Source organism: Diabrotica undecimpunctata, chromosome 9 (assembly GCF_040954645.1).
Source record: "Diabrotica undecimpunctata isolate CICGRU chromosome 9, icDiaUnde3, whole genome shotgun sequence".
NCBI classification, from domain to species: Eukaryota; Metazoa; Arthropoda; class Insecta; order Coleoptera; family Chrysomelidae; genus Diabrotica; species Diabrotica undecimpunctata.
This window is the reverse complement of record NC_092811.1, coordinates 101,817,651-101,842,728: the sequence shown is the minus strand read 5'-3', so window position 1 is coordinate 101,842,728 and position 25,078 is coordinate 101,817,651. Positions and strand designations below refer to the sequence as shown.

General features: G+C 33.6%; 1 protein-coding gene across 3 annotated transcripts in view; it reads right to left on the bottom strand.

The window, feature by feature from the left end:
* The window catches only part of LOC140450334 (uncharacterized), a 265,222-nt gene that overhangs the window by 12,827 nt on the left and 227,317 nt on the right, over positions 1 to 25,078 (bottom strand). For all 3 annotated transcript variants that reach the window (XM_072543916.1, XM_072543917.1, XM_072543918.1), the window contains exons 2-3: positions 7,155 to 7,328; positions 1,674 to 1,912 (exon numbers count right to left, since the gene is read on the bottom strand). In XM_072543916.1, the coding sequence (XP_072400017.1) occupies positions 1,674 to 1,912; positions 7,155 to 7,328 (413 nt within the window). The remainder of the gene's footprint in view (positions 1 to 1,673; positions 1,913 to 7,154; positions 7,329 to 25,078) is intronic.

The following is a 25,078-nucleotide window of genomic DNA, read 5'->3' as shown; positions in this document are numbered from 1 at the left end:
ATAGTTCCATGGTCCCTGTTCTTTTACCTATGTGGCCGAAGTAAATTAGGTATGCTCGTTTTACTTTTTTTAATACCCTATATTTTATACAAAGCTCTTCCAGAATTGGCAGGTTGGTTCTATGTTCCAGGACATACGTAGAATTCTTCTATAGACCCACATTTCGAAGGCTTAGATCTTATTCCTATCGGTTTTTTGTAGTGTTCATGTTTCAGCTACATATGTAGCAATCGGAAAAATAAGTTATTGTTCGGTCTTTCCATATTTTAATCATTTTAGCGTTTGCGGTTCAGGCCATTGCTAGTTTACGCTTGATTTCTGAAGAGAAATCGCCGGAAAGCTCAACCACAACTGACAAATGAATTTTCCGCCCAATGATCAAAAATACTATTGGCGTTTGCGGATGACGTAGACACAATTACACAATCCACCAGAGACGCAAAAGAAGTTTTCACCCTATTCGAAAACGGAGCCAAGGAAGTTGGTCTAAAGGTCAACGAGGACAAGATCAATTACATGGTGGTTACGAAGAACCCAAGACCAAGTGTTAGACAAAACGTAACAATCAATGAATACAACTTTGAAGTCGTCAAAGAATTCAAGTATCTGGGAGCGATCATAACATCTGAAAATAAATATGAAAAGGGCGTGACAGCCAGGATCATTGCAGGAAACAGGGCATATTACTCATTAATGACCGTACTTAAATCAAAAATACTCTCAAAACCAGCAAAAATCAGAGTGTACAAGACAATAATTCGTCCCACAATAACGTATAGAAGCGAGACATGGACTCTGAACCAGCGAGAAACGACAAAATTACTGGTACTGGAAAGAAAGATACTGCGGACTATCTGTGGGCCTTGCAGAGAAGAGACAACAGGAGAATGGAGAAGAAGACACAATGATAAACTCCAGACAGTATATGGAGATGAAAACCTAGTACGCTACATTAAAGCAAATCGAATAAGATGGGTGGGCCACGTGCTAAGATCGAGTGACGAAAGACTCCTGAACGCCACATTCTGGGAAAGACCCGATGGCAGTAGGTCAGTTGGTCGCCCAAGAAAGAGATGGAAGGACGCAGTAGCCAGTGATTTACGCAAAATGGGAATACAGCAGTGGGAAATAGCTGCTCAGGACCGACAACAATGGAGGTAAATAGTAAACGCGGCCAAGACTCACATAGAGTTGTAGAGCCAAATGATGATGATGATGAAGGTTTTTAAAACGAAGGCTTTTTGCACGTGAATCAAGTTTACTAATGATGAAACCGTTTTGATGAAAATTCTTTTGTATATTTTTATACAAATTGAATGTACCAAATATGCTTTTTATTTTTATATTATGTATATTTTGTATATAATATATTTGAAATATACTGGAATTTTTCCCTTTATATGATATTTCTACAAGATATTGATCAGTTTATAAATTTATGCTTTCCTACATAGATAGTGTCGGCATACTTTGTTTATTTTAACTTCCAGTAGTGAAAAGCACAAGCAGAGCTCAAGTTTTTTATTTTTGAGCTTGTCTTTTAGTCTACTTCAAACTAACGAGTGCTCTAAACTAGGTTCATGAGAAAAGCTAAACTAGCTCTAAACAATAATATTTGATTGGCGAAAAGACAATCTCCCGGACTTAGCTTTCTGTTGATGAAACTGACTTACCACTGCAGATCCTTTAACTTGTGCTCATCTATCGTCTTGGATTGATTATGAACTCCTGTCAGCAAAGTGGAATTATCACTTATTCGACTTACTTCCATTTGGTGTTCACTTCGCGATCGATGAACTGAATTTCTTCTATTGATCCTACTTCCCAAAAGTTCCAAACTGTGATGAGCTTTCTCCAGATACGTTACCACTTGTTTCATAACGGCTCTGTACATCTCCCTACTTTTTTGAATCTGTAAATAAATAAATAAATTAAAAATATCTAGATATTTCCTCTTTTAGGTGGTAATTTATGTAATGTGCGTACAAGTAATATGACCAATTATTTTTTTAAATTTAATAAACTCGTACTAACAATCTGAGGTGTTTTGCTTCCACTTGAATAAAAAAAAGATTAATAGATTACTAAATGTATAGTTTGGGGCCAATTTTCTAATCCAAAACAAATTCCCAAAATATCTAAGCTAGGATTTACGTAACTTATGACATAACATATGACAAAGGCAAAGACCACTGCAAAAATCAACCCGAGAAACAACTTAATTGACAAGCCTTGTAGATCTAAATGAGCAACCTCAGTTATACTATACCTCAGCAGAATATTGTACACTCGTGTTTTTGAACAGTACCCATAAAAATAGAAATGGTACTTTTCTAAAAAAAAAAAAAGTAAAAATAGATGCCCAACTAAATCACACAATGATTCTAATTACCGACACGCTAAATAAATAAACTCCAATTTATTGGCTGCCCACACTGAGCATCATCGCTCCTCTGCACTTTAAAGTGAGACGTGAACATATTAAAAAAGAAAAATACTATAACATACTCAAATTTTACTAGTATATGGGAAATGAGTCAATACTCAGAATCTTAAGTAGTTTTTATTTAATAAGGTTGGTAAATTGTGGGCTACCGGTTTCTAGGCTTACAATATTTGCCCCATCATCAGGCCCCAGTGCGTTATTCTTATTTGTACTAAAAACTACAAGCTAAAACAACATAAAAACAAGCAATAAACAACTGAAACACAATATTGACACGAAATAATAACAAATTGAGTTAGCAGCTATAACATTGAGAGTAAGATTGACAAACCAAGTATTTTATTGGGATATTAGTGCCATTGGGTGTCACCAATCTTATGGAAGCTGCACTAAATAGTCACTCAGCTGTTAGTATAGGGTTTATTAGACGAAAATTGTGTTAGTTGAATGGAATTTAATTTAAATTTTAATCTGCGACGAAACAAATACTACTTACATATCAGATACAGGAAAGCTCTATAAACTAAGGTATTCCTAGTACCTTAGTAAATTCAATTCAATTCAATTCTAAAATTAAATTCAATTCAACTAACACAATTTTCCTCTAATAAACCCTATACTAACAGCCGACTATTTAGTGCAGCTTCTATCAGATTGGTGACACCCAATGGCACTAATCATCATCATCATCATCATCATGATGCAACCTCTTCTGTCAACTGCTGGACATAGGTCTCTCCCATTTTTTGCTACTCTTCACGGTTCTGTGCTTCTTGTTGCTATTTCTTGGATATTCGTCCAATGTCGTCCATCCAGCGTGTTGGTGGTCGTCCCCTGCTGCGTTTGTCTTCTCTTGGGCGCCAGTCAATTAGTTTTCTGGCCCATCTTGTGTCTTTCAGTCTCGCTATGTAACCTGCCCAATTCCATTTCAGCTTGGCTATACGTTCGACGACATCACTGATACCTGTTCTTTTCCTTAAGTCTTGATTCCTTATTTTGTCTTTTTTTGTCACGCCGAGAATTTTGATCTTTCCATGCGCCTTTGTGCCACTCGCATTTTTAGTGTTGTTGTTTTTGTGAGCGTGAGAGTTTCTGCTCCGTATGTCATAATAGGAAGAACGCATTGGTCAAATGTCTTCCGTTTCATAGCTATCGGGATGTTGCTCTTAAAGATGTCTCCTAGTGAACCATACGCCGCCTAAGCAAGTGTTGTTCGTCGTTGAAATTCGCAGGTTTTATTGTCCTTGCCTATTCTGATTTCATGACCAAGATATATGTACTTGTCTGTCAATTCTACCACTTGATTTTGGATGATTAGGTGTTCGCTGGGAACTAAATTTGTCATAAATTTGGTCTTACTGATGTTCATTTTTAGACCTATTGTTAAAGATACGTTTTCTAATTCTTGTACCATTTGTTGTGCTTCACCCAGATCTTCGGTAATAAGTACTATGTCGTCGGCAAAACGCAGATGATTGAGCATTTCTCCATCTATATCTATTCCTCTATTTTCCCGCTTTAGCATTTTAAAGGCGTATTCGAGGACCGTTATAAATAATTTAGGTGAGAGAGTGTCGCCCTGTCTTACACCTCGCTTGATATGAATTTCTCTAGTGGTATCATGTAGTTAATGGCACTAATGTCCCAACACAATACTTGGTTTGTCAATCTCACTCTCAATTAATGGTATAGCTGCTCACTCAATTTGTTATTATTTAGTGTCATTTATTGTGTTTCAGTTGTATATTGCTTGTTTTTTATGTTACGTACTGGTCCCTGATGATGGGGCAAATATTGTAAGACTTGAAACCGGTAGCACAAAATTTACCAACTTTATTAACTAAAAACGACTTAAGATTGTGATTGTTGATTCATTTCCCATATACTAGTATTATGGACTCCTATACATTGGCAACCTTTTCATCAACTAAAATTGGAATTTCCTGTTTTTGAGGTTATCGCTAAATAGGTTCCGATCGAGACAACATTCACTTACAATAGCAAAGAATCTGGTAAATACTAACGTATCCAGTTATCTCTGTCTGTCGCATCAGTATGAGTCAAGTCTCATTACTGTGTGGTCACGCGTCTTTATTCTATAACATGTTAAAATAGAAGCGTCTATTGAAAATCCCGCCAAATGAAATGTAGGCAGTGAGATTCGGTTTTTGAATGCGCAAAATGTTTTCACCTAGAGTGGTGAAACAATAAATTTAGAAACCTACTACGAAACCCTTCAAAGAGTAAAACGTGCAATGAAGAAAAAAGAGCGTGGTATATTATCGACGAAAGTGTTTCTGATTCACGCCGATGCACTTCATGCACCGGCAAGAACTCAGCATGAACTTCAACGTCTGCAATGGTAAATTTTCGAGCACCTTCCCTACAGCCCAGACCTCGCGCCGTCTGATTATAATTTGTTCCCGAAACTAAAGAAATTCTTGGGTGGAAACAACGATGAAGTGGTATCGTGGCTCATACGTTTGGCGATGAAAGAGTAAAACGCCGGCATCGAAAAACTGATTCCAAGATACAATAAATAGCATAAGGTCTGTGAGTTTTTAAATAAAGTTTTTTGTTGATACTTCTGTTTTTAAATTTTTATACCAAAACGTTTCTTACTTTGTAGACTAGCGGTTCTCAACCTTTTTTACTCAGCGACGCACTAACGTACTCCTTACAGATTCGCGACACCCTTATATGTACAAATTTTTGCTAGTGGTAGGTAAGTACTGATGAATATATTAAACATATTATATTTGAATTAAGAACATAATAATATTAAGAACATAACAAGCAAAAAACAAAACAGAAATAATATATAAAATTAGTGTGAAATTTTACCCTGATAACTTTTGCAAAGTATATCTATTCGAGGACAAATTGTAGACAGACACACTCTCATCTCGCTGTCCACATCAAGTAGTCAAGACCGGTAGCTAGATTTTATATTTTTCATAGTAGAAAATGCAGATTCACATAAGTACGATGTCGAAAATGGCAGTAAAAGGGATACTGCTTTCTTTGCTAATTCTGAATTTCTAAATTTTGATTTTAAAACTGTGTAAACTTAGAATACACTTCAATAAGTTGTTCCTTTTCAGAATAGGTTATTTTTGCCTTGCTTACGTTGTTCTCGTCAAATGCAATCAACCATTCACAGTTAGCACTCAAGACAGAGGGAAAGTATTTAGTTACCCCTTCTTGCAACTTACATAAGTGCTCTTTCATACTCTCCTTTAGTAAAGTCTGTTCTTTAGATTTCAAATTAATTAAAGTTATAGAGGTTTCGGGAAAAGCAGTCAAATCGTTTTTTTCTATAACCGAGTTCCAGAATGTAAGTTTTTTGGAGAACGCACTTATTTTATCAGTTGATGATATTATGGTTTCCTTTCTTCCTTGCATAGTTGCATTTAAAGAATTTAGCTTATTAAAAATGTCAAAAAGGTAAGCCAACTTAGCACACCAATGTATATTTCCTTTCGAAAGCCAACGAATTTTACTATGAAATATCAAGACTTTATGATCTGCGCCCATGTCTTTACAAAGTTTCTCAAACACCCTTGATTTCACCGTACGAGTTTTGATATAGTTGATCATAGAAACAACAGTATGAATAACTTCACCCAGTTGGCTTCCATCCGTAGTTTTCACTACCAGAGCTTCTCGGTGTAAAAATCAATGAGTAATTATTATCAACTGGTTTTTCTTTAGTGCGAAACTTAAAAATCCTTTGACATTTCCCGTCATTGCAGCAGCACTATCTGTACATATCGCAATACAATCCATCCACTTAAGTCCGTGATCCTGAAAGAAGGTGTCAACAGTAGAAAATATATCGGTTCCAGTGGTTGTTGTTTCCAATTCATGACAGAATAGGAACTGTTCAATAATTTCCGGTTGGTACACAAATCTTACAAAAGATATCAATTGGGCCTTTTCCGAAATGTCCGTGCTTTCGTCCAGTTGTAAAGCAAATTGTTTATTTGCCAATACCTCCCTAACTTACTTTGAATATCGACTGACATATCTAATATACGTCGATGGACTGTGTCATTTGATAAAGGTACCTTTGATATTTGTTCAACAGCTTCCGGGCATACCAGCTCCTCACCAATAGTATGGGCTTTCTGTTTTTTGGCAATCAATTCAGAAACTTTATATGATGCTAAAAGTGAGGATGAGGTTATAACTGAGGATGATTGAATGGAACAACGTAGACGTTGAAAATACTCGCGCGGTTTTTGGGAAACGCTTTGATGATTTTGTTCCAAATGCAAAGCATAAAGCAAAAACTGGTTAATCGGATCGCGTCGGCGTACGTCACGTACCTATTGCTCCGTCTTAAAGATAAGAAACAAGATCTCTCGCTCTGCGCAACTATTCATAACGCAAGTTATGTCGGTTAAATTTTAAAAACAGAGAGGAAACAATTACGGATTGGCACTTTATTGATTGGTATAACGTGGTATATACTTAATAATTAAAAAAATAGTTGAATGCATGATTGGTATATTATAACAACTAAAAAAATATAAATAAAAATATCGTATTCGTAAATCTCGCGACACACCCGATAGGTTCTTCCGGCACACCAGTGTGTCGCGACACGGTGGTTGAGAACCGCTGTTCTAGACGACCCAATATTTATGATATTCAATAAAATAAGATACTTGTCAAACATTTATTCTCTATTAACTAATCTTACTTCTTTTAATTGCCACTGTAATGTTTCTAACTTAGATTGATTAACCATGTTTTCCACTGGAATCTCGCTGATCCTACTTGAACAAAATGAAGATCTTCGTATTGAATTATACAGTGAGGTGTTCAGGTTGCTACAAGAATATCGACGTGCCTCTTCCAACTTTGTACGTGAGCTCTACAAAGAAAAAGATATATGTTAATGATATACATAATACGTAATTAAATGTTTAATATTGTAGAATTAATATTGAAGCAATTTTTGACGCTTACAATATTTTTTTTATTTACAGTATATTTAATTTCTTTAGAAATCTTTGAGTATACTGCATCGTGCAATTCGAGAAATCACTGAACAAGAGAACTAGCAGATAGTTTATATACTTGAGTTTTACATTTTTCATTTAGTATACACTAATAATTAAAATCATAATAGAAACATTTAATTTATACATTAAAATCTAAACTTCTCAATATCGGTTATATTTAAATGTTGAAAGTGTAGCATATATGAGTCTATTTCAATTTAGGTAAAGAGAAATAAATAAAAAGAGTTATAATCAATTTATTCTACCACAGACGACCGGTTTCGCATACTACAATTTACTGCATCCCCAGGTCTCCGGTACGGCAAACTAAATGCTAAAATTACAATTACCAGTATTAGGGCGCTGTCTGGTATAAAATATATAACAATTATGCCAATATATTTGTATTTACAGTAGTTTTAGTTTTGTATCATTTTAAAGTATACGAGTTTTACTTACATTCCGATACAAGAAATGTTCTTAAATATACGTGAAACCATACTTAAAGCTCTGCTATATAATAAATGATTTTCCATTGAACTTAGATGATTATAGAAGCCAAGGATATGACAACGGCTCTAATATGAAAGGAAATAATAAAGGTGTTTAAGTTCGTATTTGTAAAGAATATCCTCGTGCTTTTTTATGCCACGTGGATGCCCCCCCCTCAATCGATGCAGAAGATCTAGCTATATGTTTCACACAATTAACATCTTTTTTTGGTATTGACAACGTTTATACATATTTTTTGCTGCTTCCGTAGGGCGATGGAAAATTTTAACTGACAATGTGGATTTATCTTTAAAATCTTTATGCAAAACTCGCTGAAAAAGTAGACTTTATTGTATCAAAAATTTGAGAATCCAAAGAACTGAAATATACGACGCAGTTTTACAAGTAGCTACACGAAAATTCCAAAGATGCTGGTGAACGACATGAAGCAACTACGTTATCAGAACAAATATGGAAATATTCATTTCTAGTATTAATAGTTATTTGGTATGATCTGTTTTCCTACATAAACATTGTTAGTAAAGCCGTAAAGACCAATTCAATGGATTTAAATAATGCTGTTAAATTGTTATAATATTGTTCTAAATATCTTGAAAATCATCGTTCCAATGGTTTTGAAAAATGCTGGGTAGTCGCGATTGTCGCTTGGTGTATTATTTTATAAATAAATAAATCTTTATACCGTTCTTTATTGTGTAATTTTAATTTTTTGCCTTTTTTATCTCTCAATATATAGTTCTGATAACTGATAATGCGGAAGATCTGAAAATACTAATACACCGTGTAGTGGAACCCTAGCACAAATTCGAAACGGAATTGAACTGTAAAAAGATCAACATTGAACTTAGATGATTGTAGAAGCCAAGGATATGACAACGGCTCTAATATGAAAGGAAATAATAAAGGTGTTTAAGTTCGTATTTGTAAAGAATATCCTCGTGCTTTTTTATGCCACGTGGATGCGCCTCCCTCAATCTATGCAGGAGATCTAGCTATATGTTTCACACAATTAACATCTTTTTTTGGTATTGACAACGTTTATACACATTTTTTTCTGCTTTCGTAGGGCGATGGAAAATTTTAACTGACAATGTGGATTTATCTTTAAAATCTTTATGCAAAACTGGCTGAAAAAGTAGACTTGATTGTATCAAAAATTTGAGAATCCAAATAACTGAAATATACGACGCACTTTTACAAGTGCCTACACGAAAATTCCAAAGATGCTGGTGCACGACATGAAGCAAGTACGTTATCAGAACAAATATGGAAATATTCATTTCTAGTATTAATAGTTATTTGGTATGATCTGTTTTCCTACATAAACATTTTTAGTAAAGCCACAGCCGTAAAGACCAATTCAATGGATTTAAATAATACTGTTAATTTATTATAATATTGTTCTAAATATCTTGAAAATCATCGTTCCAATAGTTCTGAAAGTACTGGGTAGTCGCGATTGTCGCTTGGTGTATTATTTTTTAAATAAATAAATCTTTACACCGTTCTTTATTGTGTAATTTTGATTTTTTGCCTTTTTTACTATTGTTTTTAATTGGCAGCAAATTTGTATAGTCTTGTATTAAACGGCGCCAATTTTATTTTCCGCGGCTTAAAAATTTAAAATTGGTCCTGGGTACAGATAGAGTGCTTTCTAAAACTTACTCGTTTGTAATTTATTTCCTCTCAATATATAGTTCTGATAACTGATAATGCGGAAGATCTGAAAATACTAATACACCGTGTAGTGGAACCCTACCACAAATTCGAAACGGAATTGAACTGTAAAAAGATCAACATTCTTATACTATACAAAAACACTTTAGAGGAAATAGGTAATGACATTTTAGAAGCAGTAGACAAAGATACTTAACTAGAATGCCGTTTAAATAAGAAATGACATCACTCACAGGAGATTAGATTGGGCATCGAAAAAGCGAGAACTATCATCCAACGCCTCGAAAAGATCTTTGTAATATAGCTGAACATCACTCACAGGAGATTAGATTGGATCACTCGGAAAGATTTTTGTAATATAGCTGAACATTAATATGGGAACAAACGTCTTGTGAGACATAGAATTTCATACATCCATCATTGCACAAAAACACAGAGATAATTTTATTTACATCTAAGTGCCTGTACACATGAAGACGTTAGACGCCGTGTTGAGGGTAGGTTAGGAAAAAGTGGTATTGTACACATGTCAGCGCTTACAGCCGCGGTTTACCAGAATGTCGACAGCCAGTGCAGTTATGGAGATAGCATGTATTTGGTTATTACACCGTAGATTCAGAGCAAGGCAAAGACGACAAAGAAGATGGTGGGTGCACCCTTTAATTAATGATAGATTGACCATGGGTTCCTTTGTGATTCTGTAGCCCAAATTGAGAAAATACCTCCAAAGTTTTTTAACTATATCTCAATAAGTATAACATTTTTTGATAAACTGTTAACTTTAATAAAAGAATGCTTATCACCATGTAAAAATATAGTAAGGGATGGGATTTCACCCGAAGAAAAACTCGTTGTAACATTCATCATCATCATTTGGCTCTACTCTATGTGAGTCTTGGCCGCGTTTACTATTTCCTTCCATTGTTGACGGTCCTGAGCAGCTATTTCCCATTGCTGTATTCCCATTTTGCGTAGATCACTGGCTACTGTGTCCTTCCATCTCTTTCTTGGGCGACCAACTGACCTGCCATCGGGCCTTTCCCAGAATGTGGCGTTCAGGAGTCTTTCGTCACTCGATCTTAGTACGTGGCCCGCCCATCTTATTCGGTTTGCTTTAATGTGTAGCGTACTATGTTTTCATCTCCATATACTGTCTGGAGTTTATCATTGTGTCTTCTTCTCCATTCTCCTGTTGTCTCATCTCTGTAAGGCCCATAGATAGTCCGCAGTATCTTTCTTTCCAGTACCAGTAATTTTGTCGTTTCCCGCTGGTTCAGAGTCCATGTCTCGCTTCCATACGTTATTGTGGGACGGATTATTGTCTTGTACACTCTTATTTTTGCTGGTATTGAGAGCATTTTTGATTTAAGTACGGCAATTAATGGGTAATATGCCGTTTCCTGCAATGATCCTGGCTGCCACGACCTTTTCATATTTATTTTCAGATGTTATGATTGCTCCCAGGTACTTGAATTCTTTGACGACTTCAAAGTTGTATTCATTGATTGTTACGTTTTGTCTAACCCTTGGTCTTGGGTTCTTCGTAACCACCATATACTTGGTCTTGTCCTCATTGACTTTCAGACTAACTTCCTTTCCTCTGTTTTCGAATAGGGTGAAAACTTCTTTTGCATCTCTGGTGGATTGTGCAATTGTGTCCACGTCATCCGCAAACGCCAATAGTATTTTTGATCCTTGAGCGGCAAATCCGTTTGTCAGTTGTGGTTGAGCTTTCCTTACCGCATGTTCCAGTGCAAAATTAAATAGCAGGAGGGCGAGAGGATCTCCTTGTCTAAGCCCGGTGTCAATGAGGAATTCCTCCGACGTTGTAACATTAAGGTACTTATTTATATTAAGGTTTTTAATAATCAAGTTTCTTTAAACCTCTTTTTTAAGACGACCTGTTGTGGTATTTGGGATTAGTTATTGTGCCTTAAATATTTAACCATGAGTGAAAATTATAAACAGACAGACGGTTTCACTTTTTTCAAGGGGACGACGCAAAAAATAAAATAAAGACAATTGAAAGAAAACCATTAAGTCTACGTTGTGTAATAGTACAGTGGGTAAAATTCCGTTCTTGTATTCGTCATATTCCATGTCAGAAATACATCTTCTCTTTTGCACTTCATCTATGAGCAATTCCGTATTAAAATTTTCAACTTTCGTGGTATAGGTAATGGATTGTGACAAGAGCTATGACCTTGTAAATAACAGGTAAACTTATGTACTGCATCGGCATGAGTCATGGCTCTTGTCAAAATCAATTACCTCTAGACAAATCACTTTTCAACACGGCACAGTGATGTCAACAGGGCAAAAGCGCGGCCTGATTTTTGAACATGTGTACGATCACACACCTCTCCTTATAGTAACTATTCGACAGTCATTACATTTTATTCTTAGTTTATTTCTTATGTATGGATATAATATATGCTTGTCAGTAAATTGTTTCAATTCAGCCCTCTATCAAACATTTTATGTATCATATAGAAAAATTTCTGCGATCTTTTTTTGAACATTTTATTTTTTGTTCCTCCTGAATCTATTGATAATTTGTTCTTTAGTGTTTTGATTGCGTTTTTATCTTATGTCAAGGTTAACGCTGTCTGGTACTCTGTATGGATTTCTCGTTTCTTCTATTGTTTATCACATAAATTGATGATGGTATTAGTTAGCAGTTGTTACTGTTACGATAAATATGACTCATATTTAACCTGTAAACATGTTATTATTCTAATAAGAATTTTCTAGTAGTTTCCCCCACGATAAAACCGGTCTTCTTTCCATGCCGTTCGAGAGAGTTCAGGGGTCAGCACAGGTCAACATCCGTCCGCTTCGAAGGGACTCCAGAATAACGGATATTTAATACATATAGAGGATTTTATTGTAAACCCTTAGTCTGAATAATAATATCGAGTAGAGTTTTGAAATGTAACGCACGTATTGTCGGGACTATAAATTGTAATAAATGTTGTAAATAAATTATATAATTATAGTGTAAAATAAATAAGTGTAATATTGTATAAATAATGACTTTAATCAACTAAGTGTTAGAATATTTTATAATAAATAAAGTTAATAAATTAGACTAATAAACTCAGTTCATTACCATATTTTGATTCCTCCACTGTGTTGTTATATTTCTTTACACGTTTGCTACTAAGTTGATTCTTTTCATCTACTTCTCTGTTTTTATTCTTAGCTTTAAGTATTCGTGATTTTTTGTGTGTAGATATTTTATATAAAGTCCTTCTTTTCTTTTATTCATTTCAGGCTGTCTTTATTTTGGTTTGGTATTTTGATCGATGTTTCTGTTGTCGTCTTCTTCAAAAATTTCTACGGCAGCTCTCTTCATGTAGGTTTTTATGTTTATTATTTTTACCCTAATGTCCTTATTTTAAACAGAGCTTGGATATTTACAATGATGTAAACAACAACAGATCTTAGTTTTCATGTAGCTTGCGCCCATGCGGATTGATCGATAACTTTGTGCTTAAAGAACCCGTTTGTAATTACCATTTGGTTCATTTCGCATAGCTCGAAAAATCTTTTGCCATTGTTGTTAATTATATATTCTCCAAATATACAGATTGAACGAATTTAAAACGGAACATACAATTTAATATATGTCTGTTTGAACTGCATTTGAAATAGTGGACCAATATAAAACTTGGACAAAAATAAATCCATACCCGGTGATAGACATTGTATAAAATATCGTTCAACTATCTGTCTCCTTTAAAGGAAAGAGGAGCTTGCCTAATAGTCGGAGAGATAGAGCCGAAATTTTGAACTGATCAGTAATATGACATTTCTCTATTGTAATATATTCATTGTAACTGGGTTAAGACTTTGTCTTACAGACATTTTTTTCGGAAAAATTAACGATCGATAATATGGCTGAAAATTTGCCCAGAGTAAGATCTTGGTATAACTAGACGAAATCCCAAAGGGCGGACGCGAGAGTGGATACATTAGGGGTGGCGGACAGGGGTGAAATTGCAATTTTTTGGGGAAAAATTAAAGATAAGTAATATGTCCGCCATTTTCCTGGCTCATTATTTAGCCCCTAAAAACTCTAAATAAAAAAGAGCGGACAGCTGGGTTGGTACAGAGAGCCATAAAACGGGGTCAAATGTACCACTTGCCTGCGCATTTTAGGTCTCGGTAACAATTTTCAAACTGATTTTATGATATTTTTATACCGATTGATTTGAAAATTTGTATGCTCACTTCTGTTACTATTCTGAAAAGCGTCAAGTAGAGTTTTCCTCAAAATTTTCCAAAAAAATTTCCGTAAATGAAAATTTTCGTAATTTTTTGAGGTAAAATCTAATTTATAGAATCCTTTCGATTTTCTGTCAGTTATACCATGAATTTTCCAAAAATTTTCAAACGATTTTTCCGATAAGAAAAAAAAATTTAGAAAAACTTTAAAAATTTCGTCATTTTTCTCACTCTCACTGATGTTATCACATTCATCATCTTCGTCACTTTCACTTTCAATAATATCACATTCATTATCTGCTTCATTTTCAATCACCACTTCTCGAATTGATTCTGGCATCTGAGGTCCACTAAACCATTTGAATTTATATGTTTCATCTTCAAACTCCCAACCATGTTCTTCAACAATCAATTCTGTTGGTACTTTTTTATGAGCATTTGTCCAAATATTTGAAATATAATGGGCTCGCAGTAGATGTTGGTGTAATTCATCTTGACATGGTGGTAAGCTTGAAGCATCGAAATTTTTTAGTTTTTTTTTAAAAAGGCTCGTTCATATCATGCAACTTATACTGCCGGTTAAATAGTGAAAATCTGACATCGTTTACTTTTCTTTTTGGAATTGTTCTCGTCAGTCCTGTTCCATATAAGTGACATATGAAAGTTTCTAAAGTTTCAAAAACTTTATTACAATCGAAGTCAGTTTCACCAAGTTGGATAAAAGCATCTTGCATTACATTTAGCGCATGCGTCTAGAATTACTGATCTAAATGGAACGCGCATCATTATTATTTTAATATTTTAAAATAATAATGATGCAAAATTAATGTCCAAACAGAATTTGTAAAATTATAATTAACTAATGAAAAAAAAAATTCAATAAATTTGAAAGTTAAAAAAAATATTGAAAATATCTAAGTACAAAGTAAATTTCAAAAAAAAATTAATAATTCCACTATTAAATTGATTTTTATTAATAACTATTTGTAAAATGTTAAAGGAATTCTACAAATTGAATTTTACCTATTGATAAATAGAAATAATATATTTTGTATTTGATTATTAATGTAATAATAAATCAAATTTTTCTTATATCTGAACAACCATTATTTATGCAATATAAATTTAAAAACCTTTTTATTGTAATAAAAAATAAGTAAAATTACTATTTGTTATACCAAAAATATTTAATAGTTAACATTATAAAATTACTTTAATTTAATAAAATATCAAATATCAAACATTTATTCAATTAAAAATTAATTCGTAAAATATTTATATTTAAGAAAAAAATGTGATTTGTAAAGTAAATATGACTTTAGTTTGAAAAAAAAACATTATCATAATATCATTTTAAAACTACAAAATATTCTATAACAGATTCAGACGACGACGTAGAGTTTTATCAAATGTTTTAGAAAAGTTTTTCTAATTTTTTTTTTATCGTAAAAATCGTTTGAAAATTTTTGGAAAAAAATCATGGTATAACTTACAGAAAATCGAAAGGATTCTATAAATTAGATTTTACCTCAAAAAATTACGAACATTTTCATTTACGGAAATTTTTTTGGAAAATTTTGAGGAAAACTCTACTTGACGCTTCTCAGAATAGTAACAGAAGTGAGCATACAAATTTTCAAATGAATCGGTATAAAAATATCATAATAAAATCAGTTTGAAAATTGTTACCGAGACCTAAAATGCGCAGGCAAGTGGTACATTTGACCCCGTTTTATGGCTCTCTGTACCAACCCAGCTGTCCGCCCTTTTGGATTTAGAGTTTTTAGGGGCTAAATAATGAACCATGACAATGGCGGACATATTACTTATCGTTAATTTTTCCCCAAAAAATTGCAATTTCACCCCTGTCCGCCACCCCTTATGTATCCACTCTCGCGTCCGCCCTTTGGGATTTCGTCTGGTTATACCAAGATCTTACTTTGGGCAAATTTTCAGCCATATTATCGATCGTTAATTTTTCTGAAAAAAATTACAACTTCATCCCTGTATAGCCACCCCCTGTACCACGAGGGGCGTCCGCCTGTAAGACAAAGTCTTAACCCAGTTACAATGAATATATTCCAATAGAGAAATGTCATATTACTGATCAGTTCAAAATTTCGGCTCTATCTCTTGGACTATAAGGAAGCGATAAGTGGTTTGACAGCATAATAACTGCTTGTGTAGTCTAGTTTTCACAGTGATTCTAGGCAACCTATTTGGGTGGAGTTTTGACTTGTTCTTGAATGAATTCAGAATCCAACAGCCCGCTGAAGTATTGGATTTTTATAATATAATTATTTGACAACCTTTTGTTGGCCAACCACCTAGAGCGGAGTTGAGCCGAAATACATTGATTTCGTATGTTCCGTTTTAAATTCGTTCAATCTGTATATAGTTTTTTCATTGTGTTTTCTCCAGTTGTTTTATTTATGTCCCGCAAAAATTATTTCCTGATTACGCTTTCTCTTACCTTTTTTCCTTAAATAATTCTATAAATTGCTCTTTTTCTTCCTTTGGGCTGTCTTTTGTTCTACCGTGTATCGCCAGCATATTAAAAAATACTTCCCTATATGTCTAAATTACCCTGCAATTCTCTCATTTATTGATCCTGATCTCGCTCTATATTTTGTATTTACCCCATTTCAGATTTCCCGAAAAAAATTACATCGTACTATTTATTCATATAAATGAAATTCTAGACCAAATCATATGAAATGTAGGTGGTATAATTTAACACTTCCTCATGAAATAATATTTTTTTACATTATAACCCAGTTTCATAAACTTACATACATAACAAATGACCTACCTGCTTAGACATCCGAAGACTATAAATAAAATCAGTAATGGTAATGAATATTATGTTTAACTATCCACTAACTCGTAATAGGATACAGGTTTGTGAGTATTAATTACATTTTCTTTAGTCTTCTACACACATGACACATATAAAAAACGTAAGTTTTTTTCCTTCGTCGCCGTCGTTGAATGACGACAAATTATTCAAGCAAGAATACAATCTTGTTATAACGTAGGTCACGAAAGTTTTAGAAACATTTTAGCAAAGTAAAATTTATAATAATTGCTGTATAATCTAGATACCATGACAAACAAACTTTCCTTTAAATTAGAGATTATGTTGACACTTGTCAAAACTAAGATAATTTGTGCTACAGACAGTGGCTTTCAAGTTACAAATTCGTAAGCATCGAGAATATTAGGGCCTGTACACATGAGGGCGTTAACGTCGCGTTTGCCTAACGCCTTTTGAGTACCAAAAAACATGTTCACATGCTAGCGCGCGTTTAGAACCAACGTCGTCAAAACGTGGCGTTGGTAAAATATATTTCAAACGGCGCGTTTGCAGCACGCGGCACATAGATTTTTCCTATTTCATGTAGGGATAGTGTCATGAGGTTTTTTCCTGATTTTCTCCTCATAATTCCTAAGGAATCACTAATAGGAGAATTTTATTGTCATCATTCCACGTGGTTGTCTTTTTAAAGAAAAATCACCGACTTCTCACGAATATTCTGATTTCATGTGATTGAATGAACTCTTTCAATAAAGTCGTCCCAGGAGCTCAACCCAAAAATATTGACAATATCATTTTAAAGTCGTCTACTTTAAAATGTATGATATATGTCTGAATTGTCAATATGAATGTGTCAGACAAAATTAAATTGGAAGAATTTTTTACCAAACAACAAAATTGTTGTTCTGAAGCTAGTTTCTTGTGGCATTTTAAAGTAATTACTATTTAAATGGGAATAAGCCACAATTAAAGGTTAAAGTACGTTTATTGACGTTTCAATTTCTACTTCGGAAATCGTTCATTTTTTGAGAACCACACACACACACACACACACACACACACACACACACACACACACACATATATATATATATATATATATATATATATATATATATATATATATATATATATATATATATATCTTTGGCAGGTAACCCCGGGATAGCGTCAGGTGTAGGATTGGCTAAAGACGGTATAAGCCCTTTGGTGAAGAACTTTATTCTAAATGTGAAATTTTCGGTCATAGACTGTCACCTTCATCAGCACCTAAATGGAAAACTTATTTAGTACAAGTGGTGGAAGTTACCATCTAACTTACATTGAAAATGTTCAGTTAGTCCTTGTAGTGAACATTGTCTTAAAATATGTTAAAAATTTTTTAAATAAAAACATTACAACATAAAAGGGTATTTTTACAATTACAACACAAAAACATCTAAAAAAACAAACAAAAACCACAACTTCATGTCAAAGGCACTTCAAGGGGAAGAATTAGAATAGAAGAATTTTTCTTCTCTTTTGTTGAAAATTTCACATTTAGAATAAAGTTCTTCTCCAAACGGGCTTATACCATCTTTAGCCAATCCTTCACCAGACGTTTTCCCGAAGGGGTTACCTGCCAAAGAAGTGTATTCTTAGCGTCGTTTTAAATATATATATATATATATATATATATATATATATATATATATATATATATATATATATATATAAATATGTTTTTTAAGGGTTGAAGTCAATAAATATATATACGTTTACATTATATATTATACATTCATAACAATTCGTATTTTAGTACGTTTACTACACCTGAGACAATTTGATTTAATAAAACCTGGGCTTTTACAACCGTAGCAGAATATCTGGGAATATTCGTTGATATTAGCAACGTTGAGGTTTGAAAAAGTTTGCTTTGTACTCTTGTTAGTAGAAGTAGATGAACATTCTTCTTTACAGCGAGATGCTAGTTTACGACAGGCTTTAGTGTCCAAAATTTTTACAATAAGAACACTGTTTTGATTTTCAGGTACTACTTGAATTATTATTTGTTTTATGTACGGAAATATTCAGAACGCTTTTAACAATATGTAGCGATTGTTCTACAACGCGAGCTAGTAGCTCGCGTTTGTCAAAAAAAAAAGTTTGGTGCGGTAGAAATGCAAAAAAATTGAGTCGGTATATTTTGTTTCTAAGCGTCTTTTTATGGGTAAACTGCTCGCCTATATCCCTCATATAACTTTTAGAACCTTCAAAAACCTGTATAGAATTGTGTCGGCTGTTTTTTTCTTTAATGGCCTATAAGACATTCTAAATATTTAGCAGTGTAAAATTAGGACTTTTTACATACTCAACGAGGAATGAGGACCAGGACGGCGAAGGATTTCCTGGCTGAAAAATCTACGTACGTGGTTCAACACAACAACCACAAATCTTTTCAGAGCCGCAGTTTGCAAAATACAGATTGCTATGATGGTCGCCAACATCCGAAACGGATAAGCACTATAAGAAGAAGACATATTCAACCACTAGTAATCATATATATAGTTGTTAGAGTAGTTACTATTAAAAAAAATCAATTATTTTTTATGAAATGGGTCTTTATTAATGGAACACCCTGTTCGTGTTTGTTGATCTCCATTGTTTTTGTTCATAGGAGACACGCTTAATAGAAAGAGCGAGTAACACGACATGTTAACATCATGTACACTTATCCTCCGGTCTGTGTAACTGTTATTTTCTTTACAGTTTTACAGATTGCCATGACAAATTACATATATGTTTTTTATATATATAACTAAAAAGCTTTTACGACATTGTATTTGAACAAAAATGACTCACGCACTATTGTGTAACTGGTTACAAACGAATTGTTGCTGCTTAAAGAGGTATTAATCAAAATAAGGTCAATAACAAGAAATTAGACAATTGACAGTCACACATATATTTTCGTAAAAGTTATTATGATTATTTATATAAGTACGTACAGACCACGCATGTTGAACAAAATTGAGCCTAGAGAAAAAAAATAAGTCAAAAATTTTCATGACAAAAACTCGTACTCTGGCTACAATAATACTAAGTTTTGAAATTCACACGTAAATAAATATTTATAAAAAAATGGATGATAACATTGGTTTCAGTCAATATTTTTGGAGTTATTCATGACTGAAAGTTCATAAATTAGATTTTATCGGGAAAACTGATTGGATATATCAGGGGTATAGTATCAAAAATAGCTATGTCCACAATTTTTAGAAATTGACATTTTGATGGCAACATTTTCATTTCGAGACAGCCTATTACCGAAAGAAACAGTCTGGGATTAAATTTAGCGTAGTCCAGAGTTATTTTGATTAAAACAATTTATTTTGAAACAAACTTGGTTACGTCCACATAAACTTAAATCAAACATAGCTATACGCACGCCAGCCAATAGGAGCACTTCATTCGAACCAAAACTGTTATGGTCGCTTATATCGTTTCTATGTTGTTACGTCGTCAATTTTCGCATTTTAAATAAGAATTTCTGTGATTTGAAGTGAAACCTATAATTTTTATCAAGATGGATGTTTTTCCTATGCCTGTAGATAAAAACTAGGCACGAAAACGGATTGCACAGCCACAAAACTGGAAGGCTAACAAGGCGAAAAAAGAGAGATAAGTTCATTTGTTTATCAGCGCCGTACCGTAAGTCGCATTTAGATACATGTTAATCTAGTGAAGGGCCGAACTTCTAAGAATCGAGAATTTTTTTGAATAACTAGAATCGCGAACCATATTCGCTTTTAAAATTGATTAAATCTAAGAACAAACAATGTAACTCTGGGAACACATATACTGCAAACTACCTTACACACAATTGAAAGCTGGTCGCAAAACACGGGTTTTATATTCTCTAGTGAAAAGACACGTTATTTAATTTTTAGCAAAAGAAAAAATTATCCTAATGTTCAATTAACACTAAAAGGAGTTGTCCTGAAACAAGCAGAAGAAATAAATTTCGTAGGACTTTCTTTTGATCGTAACTTAAACTGGGAAACCCACATCACCAATCTGCAACGTTCTTGCCAATCCAGAATTAATCTACTAAAGATGCTGTCAAATACCTCTTGGGGGGCAGATACAACAACCTTACTTACTCTATATAGATCACTAATACGAAGTAAACTAGACTACGGCTGTTTATGCTACGACACTGCTAACAAAACATCTTTAAAAAAACTTGACTACATTCAAAATATGTGCTTGAGATTAGTTTTAGGTGCCACAAGAACTAGTCACGTAAGTAGCTTACAAGTTTTGGCTAATGAACTGTCCTTAAGCCAACGAAGGCAACTCCTATCACTAAATTACGTTGCCAGAATTTCAGCAAACAACAGCAACGTAACCTACTCAACAATACTTTGCAGAACAAATATAACGTCCGATATTTACAGAAACATTGCAATAAAAAAACTACCATTTCCCGATCGAATAAAACGTATTGGTCTTAATTTAGAACAGTTCAGTCTTACTATGCCTATTCATGTAAATGTTCCTCCTTGGATGATTAAACCTCCAAAAATAGACACGTCTCTAAAAGAACTCCCGAAACATTTCACACATCCTTTCCTTATACAGCAAGCTTATAAAAATGTAATATCCAAATACCCAACAACCCATCAAATCTTCACTAATGCTTCCAAATGCCATGAAGGATATGCTGCAGCCTACATCTACGAAAACGTCAAGTCTACCATACGAATCCCAACAAATTGTTGTATATATACCGGAGAACTTACGGCAATTCACCAGGCCGTGAAAAAATGTTGTTCTATCAATGAAAGCAAATTTGTTATCATCACCGATTCAATGAGCGCATTACTTGGAATAAAACAGCTATATACAACTCACGCCATACTTCTCAAGATCAAAGAAGAGTTATCTTATCTACAGACTCAACAAAAAGATATTTCCTTTATCTGGGTACCTTCCCATATGGGAATAAGTGGTAATGAGGAAGTGGACTCTCTGGCAAGCAATGCAACCACCGACCAAAGTATTGCTATCATAAATCAAATGCCTTGGACTGATCACAAAGTAAATATCAAAGCCCACGTGTACAGAGCGTGGCAAACTACTTGGGATCACACTGCTAACAAACTCAAAGAATGTCTAAGTCAAGTAGGAACCAAACTCATCTTACCAAATAATAGAAAAGACCAAGTCATCATCAACCGACTCCGGATAGGACATACTTTCCTTACACACAAGCATATCTTTAACCAGGAGGCTGCTCCGATGTGTACCAAGTGCAACACTCAGTTGTCAGTGAAACATATAATTGTTGAGTGTCCAGTGTACCAGAACGAAAGAATCGCGTGTGCCCTTAGTGATAATTTAAAAAGTATACTAACGTCAAATTTACAGTCTTTATTAAGTTATCTTAAAATGACTAAACTATATACCAGATTGTAAAAAATATTTTTTTTTATGTAACAATATGTATCTTACTGTTTGTGTATGTCCCCCCGCTAATAACCCTTAGTGGTTGATGCGGGTATATTTGTTTAAATAAAAAAAAAAATTGATTAAAAAATAAATAATACTGTTTTAAATTCATAAATTTCTGATTTGTTTAATGTTTAAATTCGTTAGTGGCTCTCACACTCATTGAAATATATAAAAATATTAGTATCAGTTATGCAGTCATATTGCCGCTTTTTTTTGTATACCAAATATTTATTACATGAGTTTATTACATATTTCAAGAGTGTGAATTTCTTCCTAAAGTACAAGATCAATCGTGTTATTATAGCAGGCAATTATATTTTTTTAATTTTACCACTGTGGGAGGAACTTCAAAGACGCCACTTAATAAAAACAACGTTTTCGCAAACGTTTGGATAGATAACGCTTTCTCAAAAAATTCTATTACTATAGCATCTGCAGTGTATAACCACCTAAACAAGACGTATCTCACCAATATCACTACTATTAGACTGATCTCAGACGGCTGCGGAGGCCAGAATAAAAATTCCACCATAATCACTATGTGTTGCAAATGGTTGTTGGAACATCCTTCTATTAAAACAGTAGAACTGGTGTTTCCAGTAACTGGCCACTCGTATCTTCCAGCAGAGAGAGTTTTCGGAAACAGCGAAAAGGAATTTCGTAAAATAGACACAATACTGAGTCCAAATCAGTACATCGATATAATTTCACAGCAGGCAACTGTTGTAAAAGTAGGCGAATATTTCATCGTGTATGATTTCAAAAAGGAACAGAGTACAAAGGTACAGAGGATGGACGACAACAGATGGCCAAAAAGAGCTATGGAATACAATCCAAGTAATAGAAGGAAACGAGGAAGACCAGCCAAGTCTTGGATACAAGGTGTTATGGAAACCATGAAAGATAGAGCCATTGATGAAGACACCTGGAGAGATAGAAAAAGATGGCGATCGAAATGCGGGAAGCGGCAGAAGCTGTAGGATCCCCGCTTATATATATATATATATATATATATATATATATATATATATATATATATATATATATATATATATATGATTTCAAAAAGGAAGCCGAAACAATACTGAAACTTCCCGGACAGTGGAAAGTACAGTGTGCGCAGTGTAAAAGATTCTATTTAAAACAATCGCAATAATGTTCAAAATATGTATTTTGAAGCATTTTACTGAGTCCGGCCGGTGAGATTAGGTTGGGATCAAACTTAGTCAAGTCCATGGGATCAAACATTGCCATGTCCACCGCTTGGGATCAAAACAGGTTACGTCCAATAGTTTTTATCAATTTGGCGCATTTTGGCTCTTCTAGTATGCTGAATGTAATACCAATAATAAAGAGTATATTTTCTTTAAATGTTTTAACAGTAATTTTCAAATTTTAGCTACTGCCATCAAAAATGAGAGTGTTTCTTTACTTCCTGTCAAATCATGCACGATGTACGCAGCCAGATTTGACCCTATACCCGTGATTTAATGAATAAAGACGTTCGTTTTTTATTATTACCGTAAACTTAATATTATCAAAGTTATGGCTGTTCTAAAGTAAACTTTTATTCATCGAAAACAAAAATCCAAGCATATGATATTGAATAACCGGAATGCTTTTGGAAATATGGAATACAAACTTTTTTAAAGATCTTAAAAGAACCGTAAAATGACCACCGTAAAAGCGATTTGCATGAAAATTAAGGTAAGTTAATTAAAATAAAGTCGGCTTACACCCTCACCTCCGCCAAAATCGCCCTGATTGAAACTATTTATTGTTCATTTACAATTTACTTCATTTATATATACTTCATATTTAAAACTTAAATTTTAAAATCTACTGAGAATAGAATAGAATGATTCTAAGTGAATTTCATTATTTACTGAAAAACGAGCAACACTGTTTTGTGATTTTAAATTTTAAATTCTTATACAATTTCAAAAATATAAACATTAAACTTTTGATTCATTGTTTCACGCAGTTTTATTTTGCATGTGTTAGTATAGAATAATTGTTATTTTACATGCAGTCAGACATTACCGGTTATTCCTCTCTTTACATATGCGGATGAGATTAATGCATGCTTAACACAATTGTTTTTATGGCGAAATGTCGAAACAGTTTGATTGACCATTAACTAAAGAGTACAAGTACAAAATAACTATCGGAGCAAATATTTTCTAAACATTTGCTAAATATTGGAAACGGTAAACTCCGTCCAAATACACAATGCATCAAACTTCTAGATAATTTCTGGAATTTTGTTGAGACCAAATATAAATTAATTGTAAGTGTCTTTCTTTACTGAATAATTACTTGAATCATAATTGGCTCAATGGGCGCGCAATTTTGGCGGCGAAAGATGTTAACAAAATTAACTTCCAGATTCAACAGTTGTTACCAGGTGATCTAGTATCTTTTAAATCAATCGACAGTATTGTTAATAAAGACGAAGTCGTAAATTATCCAAAAGAATTTTTATATTCTCTGTATATACCGGGGATGCAATCACGCATTTCATGATATTTAGTTAACTCTGATAAATAAATTGAACATAATATAAGTCGTATAATAACCAACCCACAGCAAAGCGTGGCCGGATCAGCTAGTTTAAGTATAAATAGATCCTTTTTTAATGGTAAGCAAAAATTAAAAAAAAAATAGCATTTTTCGCAACATATTGTTGATAATTAAAAAAAAACGCCGAAATTTCTGCAGAAAACGTATAGGTTTGTTTATATTAGTAAAAAAGTCGTCAAATACCTAGCTATTGAGATGTCCCAAAACTCCGTAAATTATTTATATATAAAATTTTTATATATTTCTGAATTTGTTTCTCTACATTTCAGTCTTAATAAATTATCTTTCGAGAATGAAACTCAA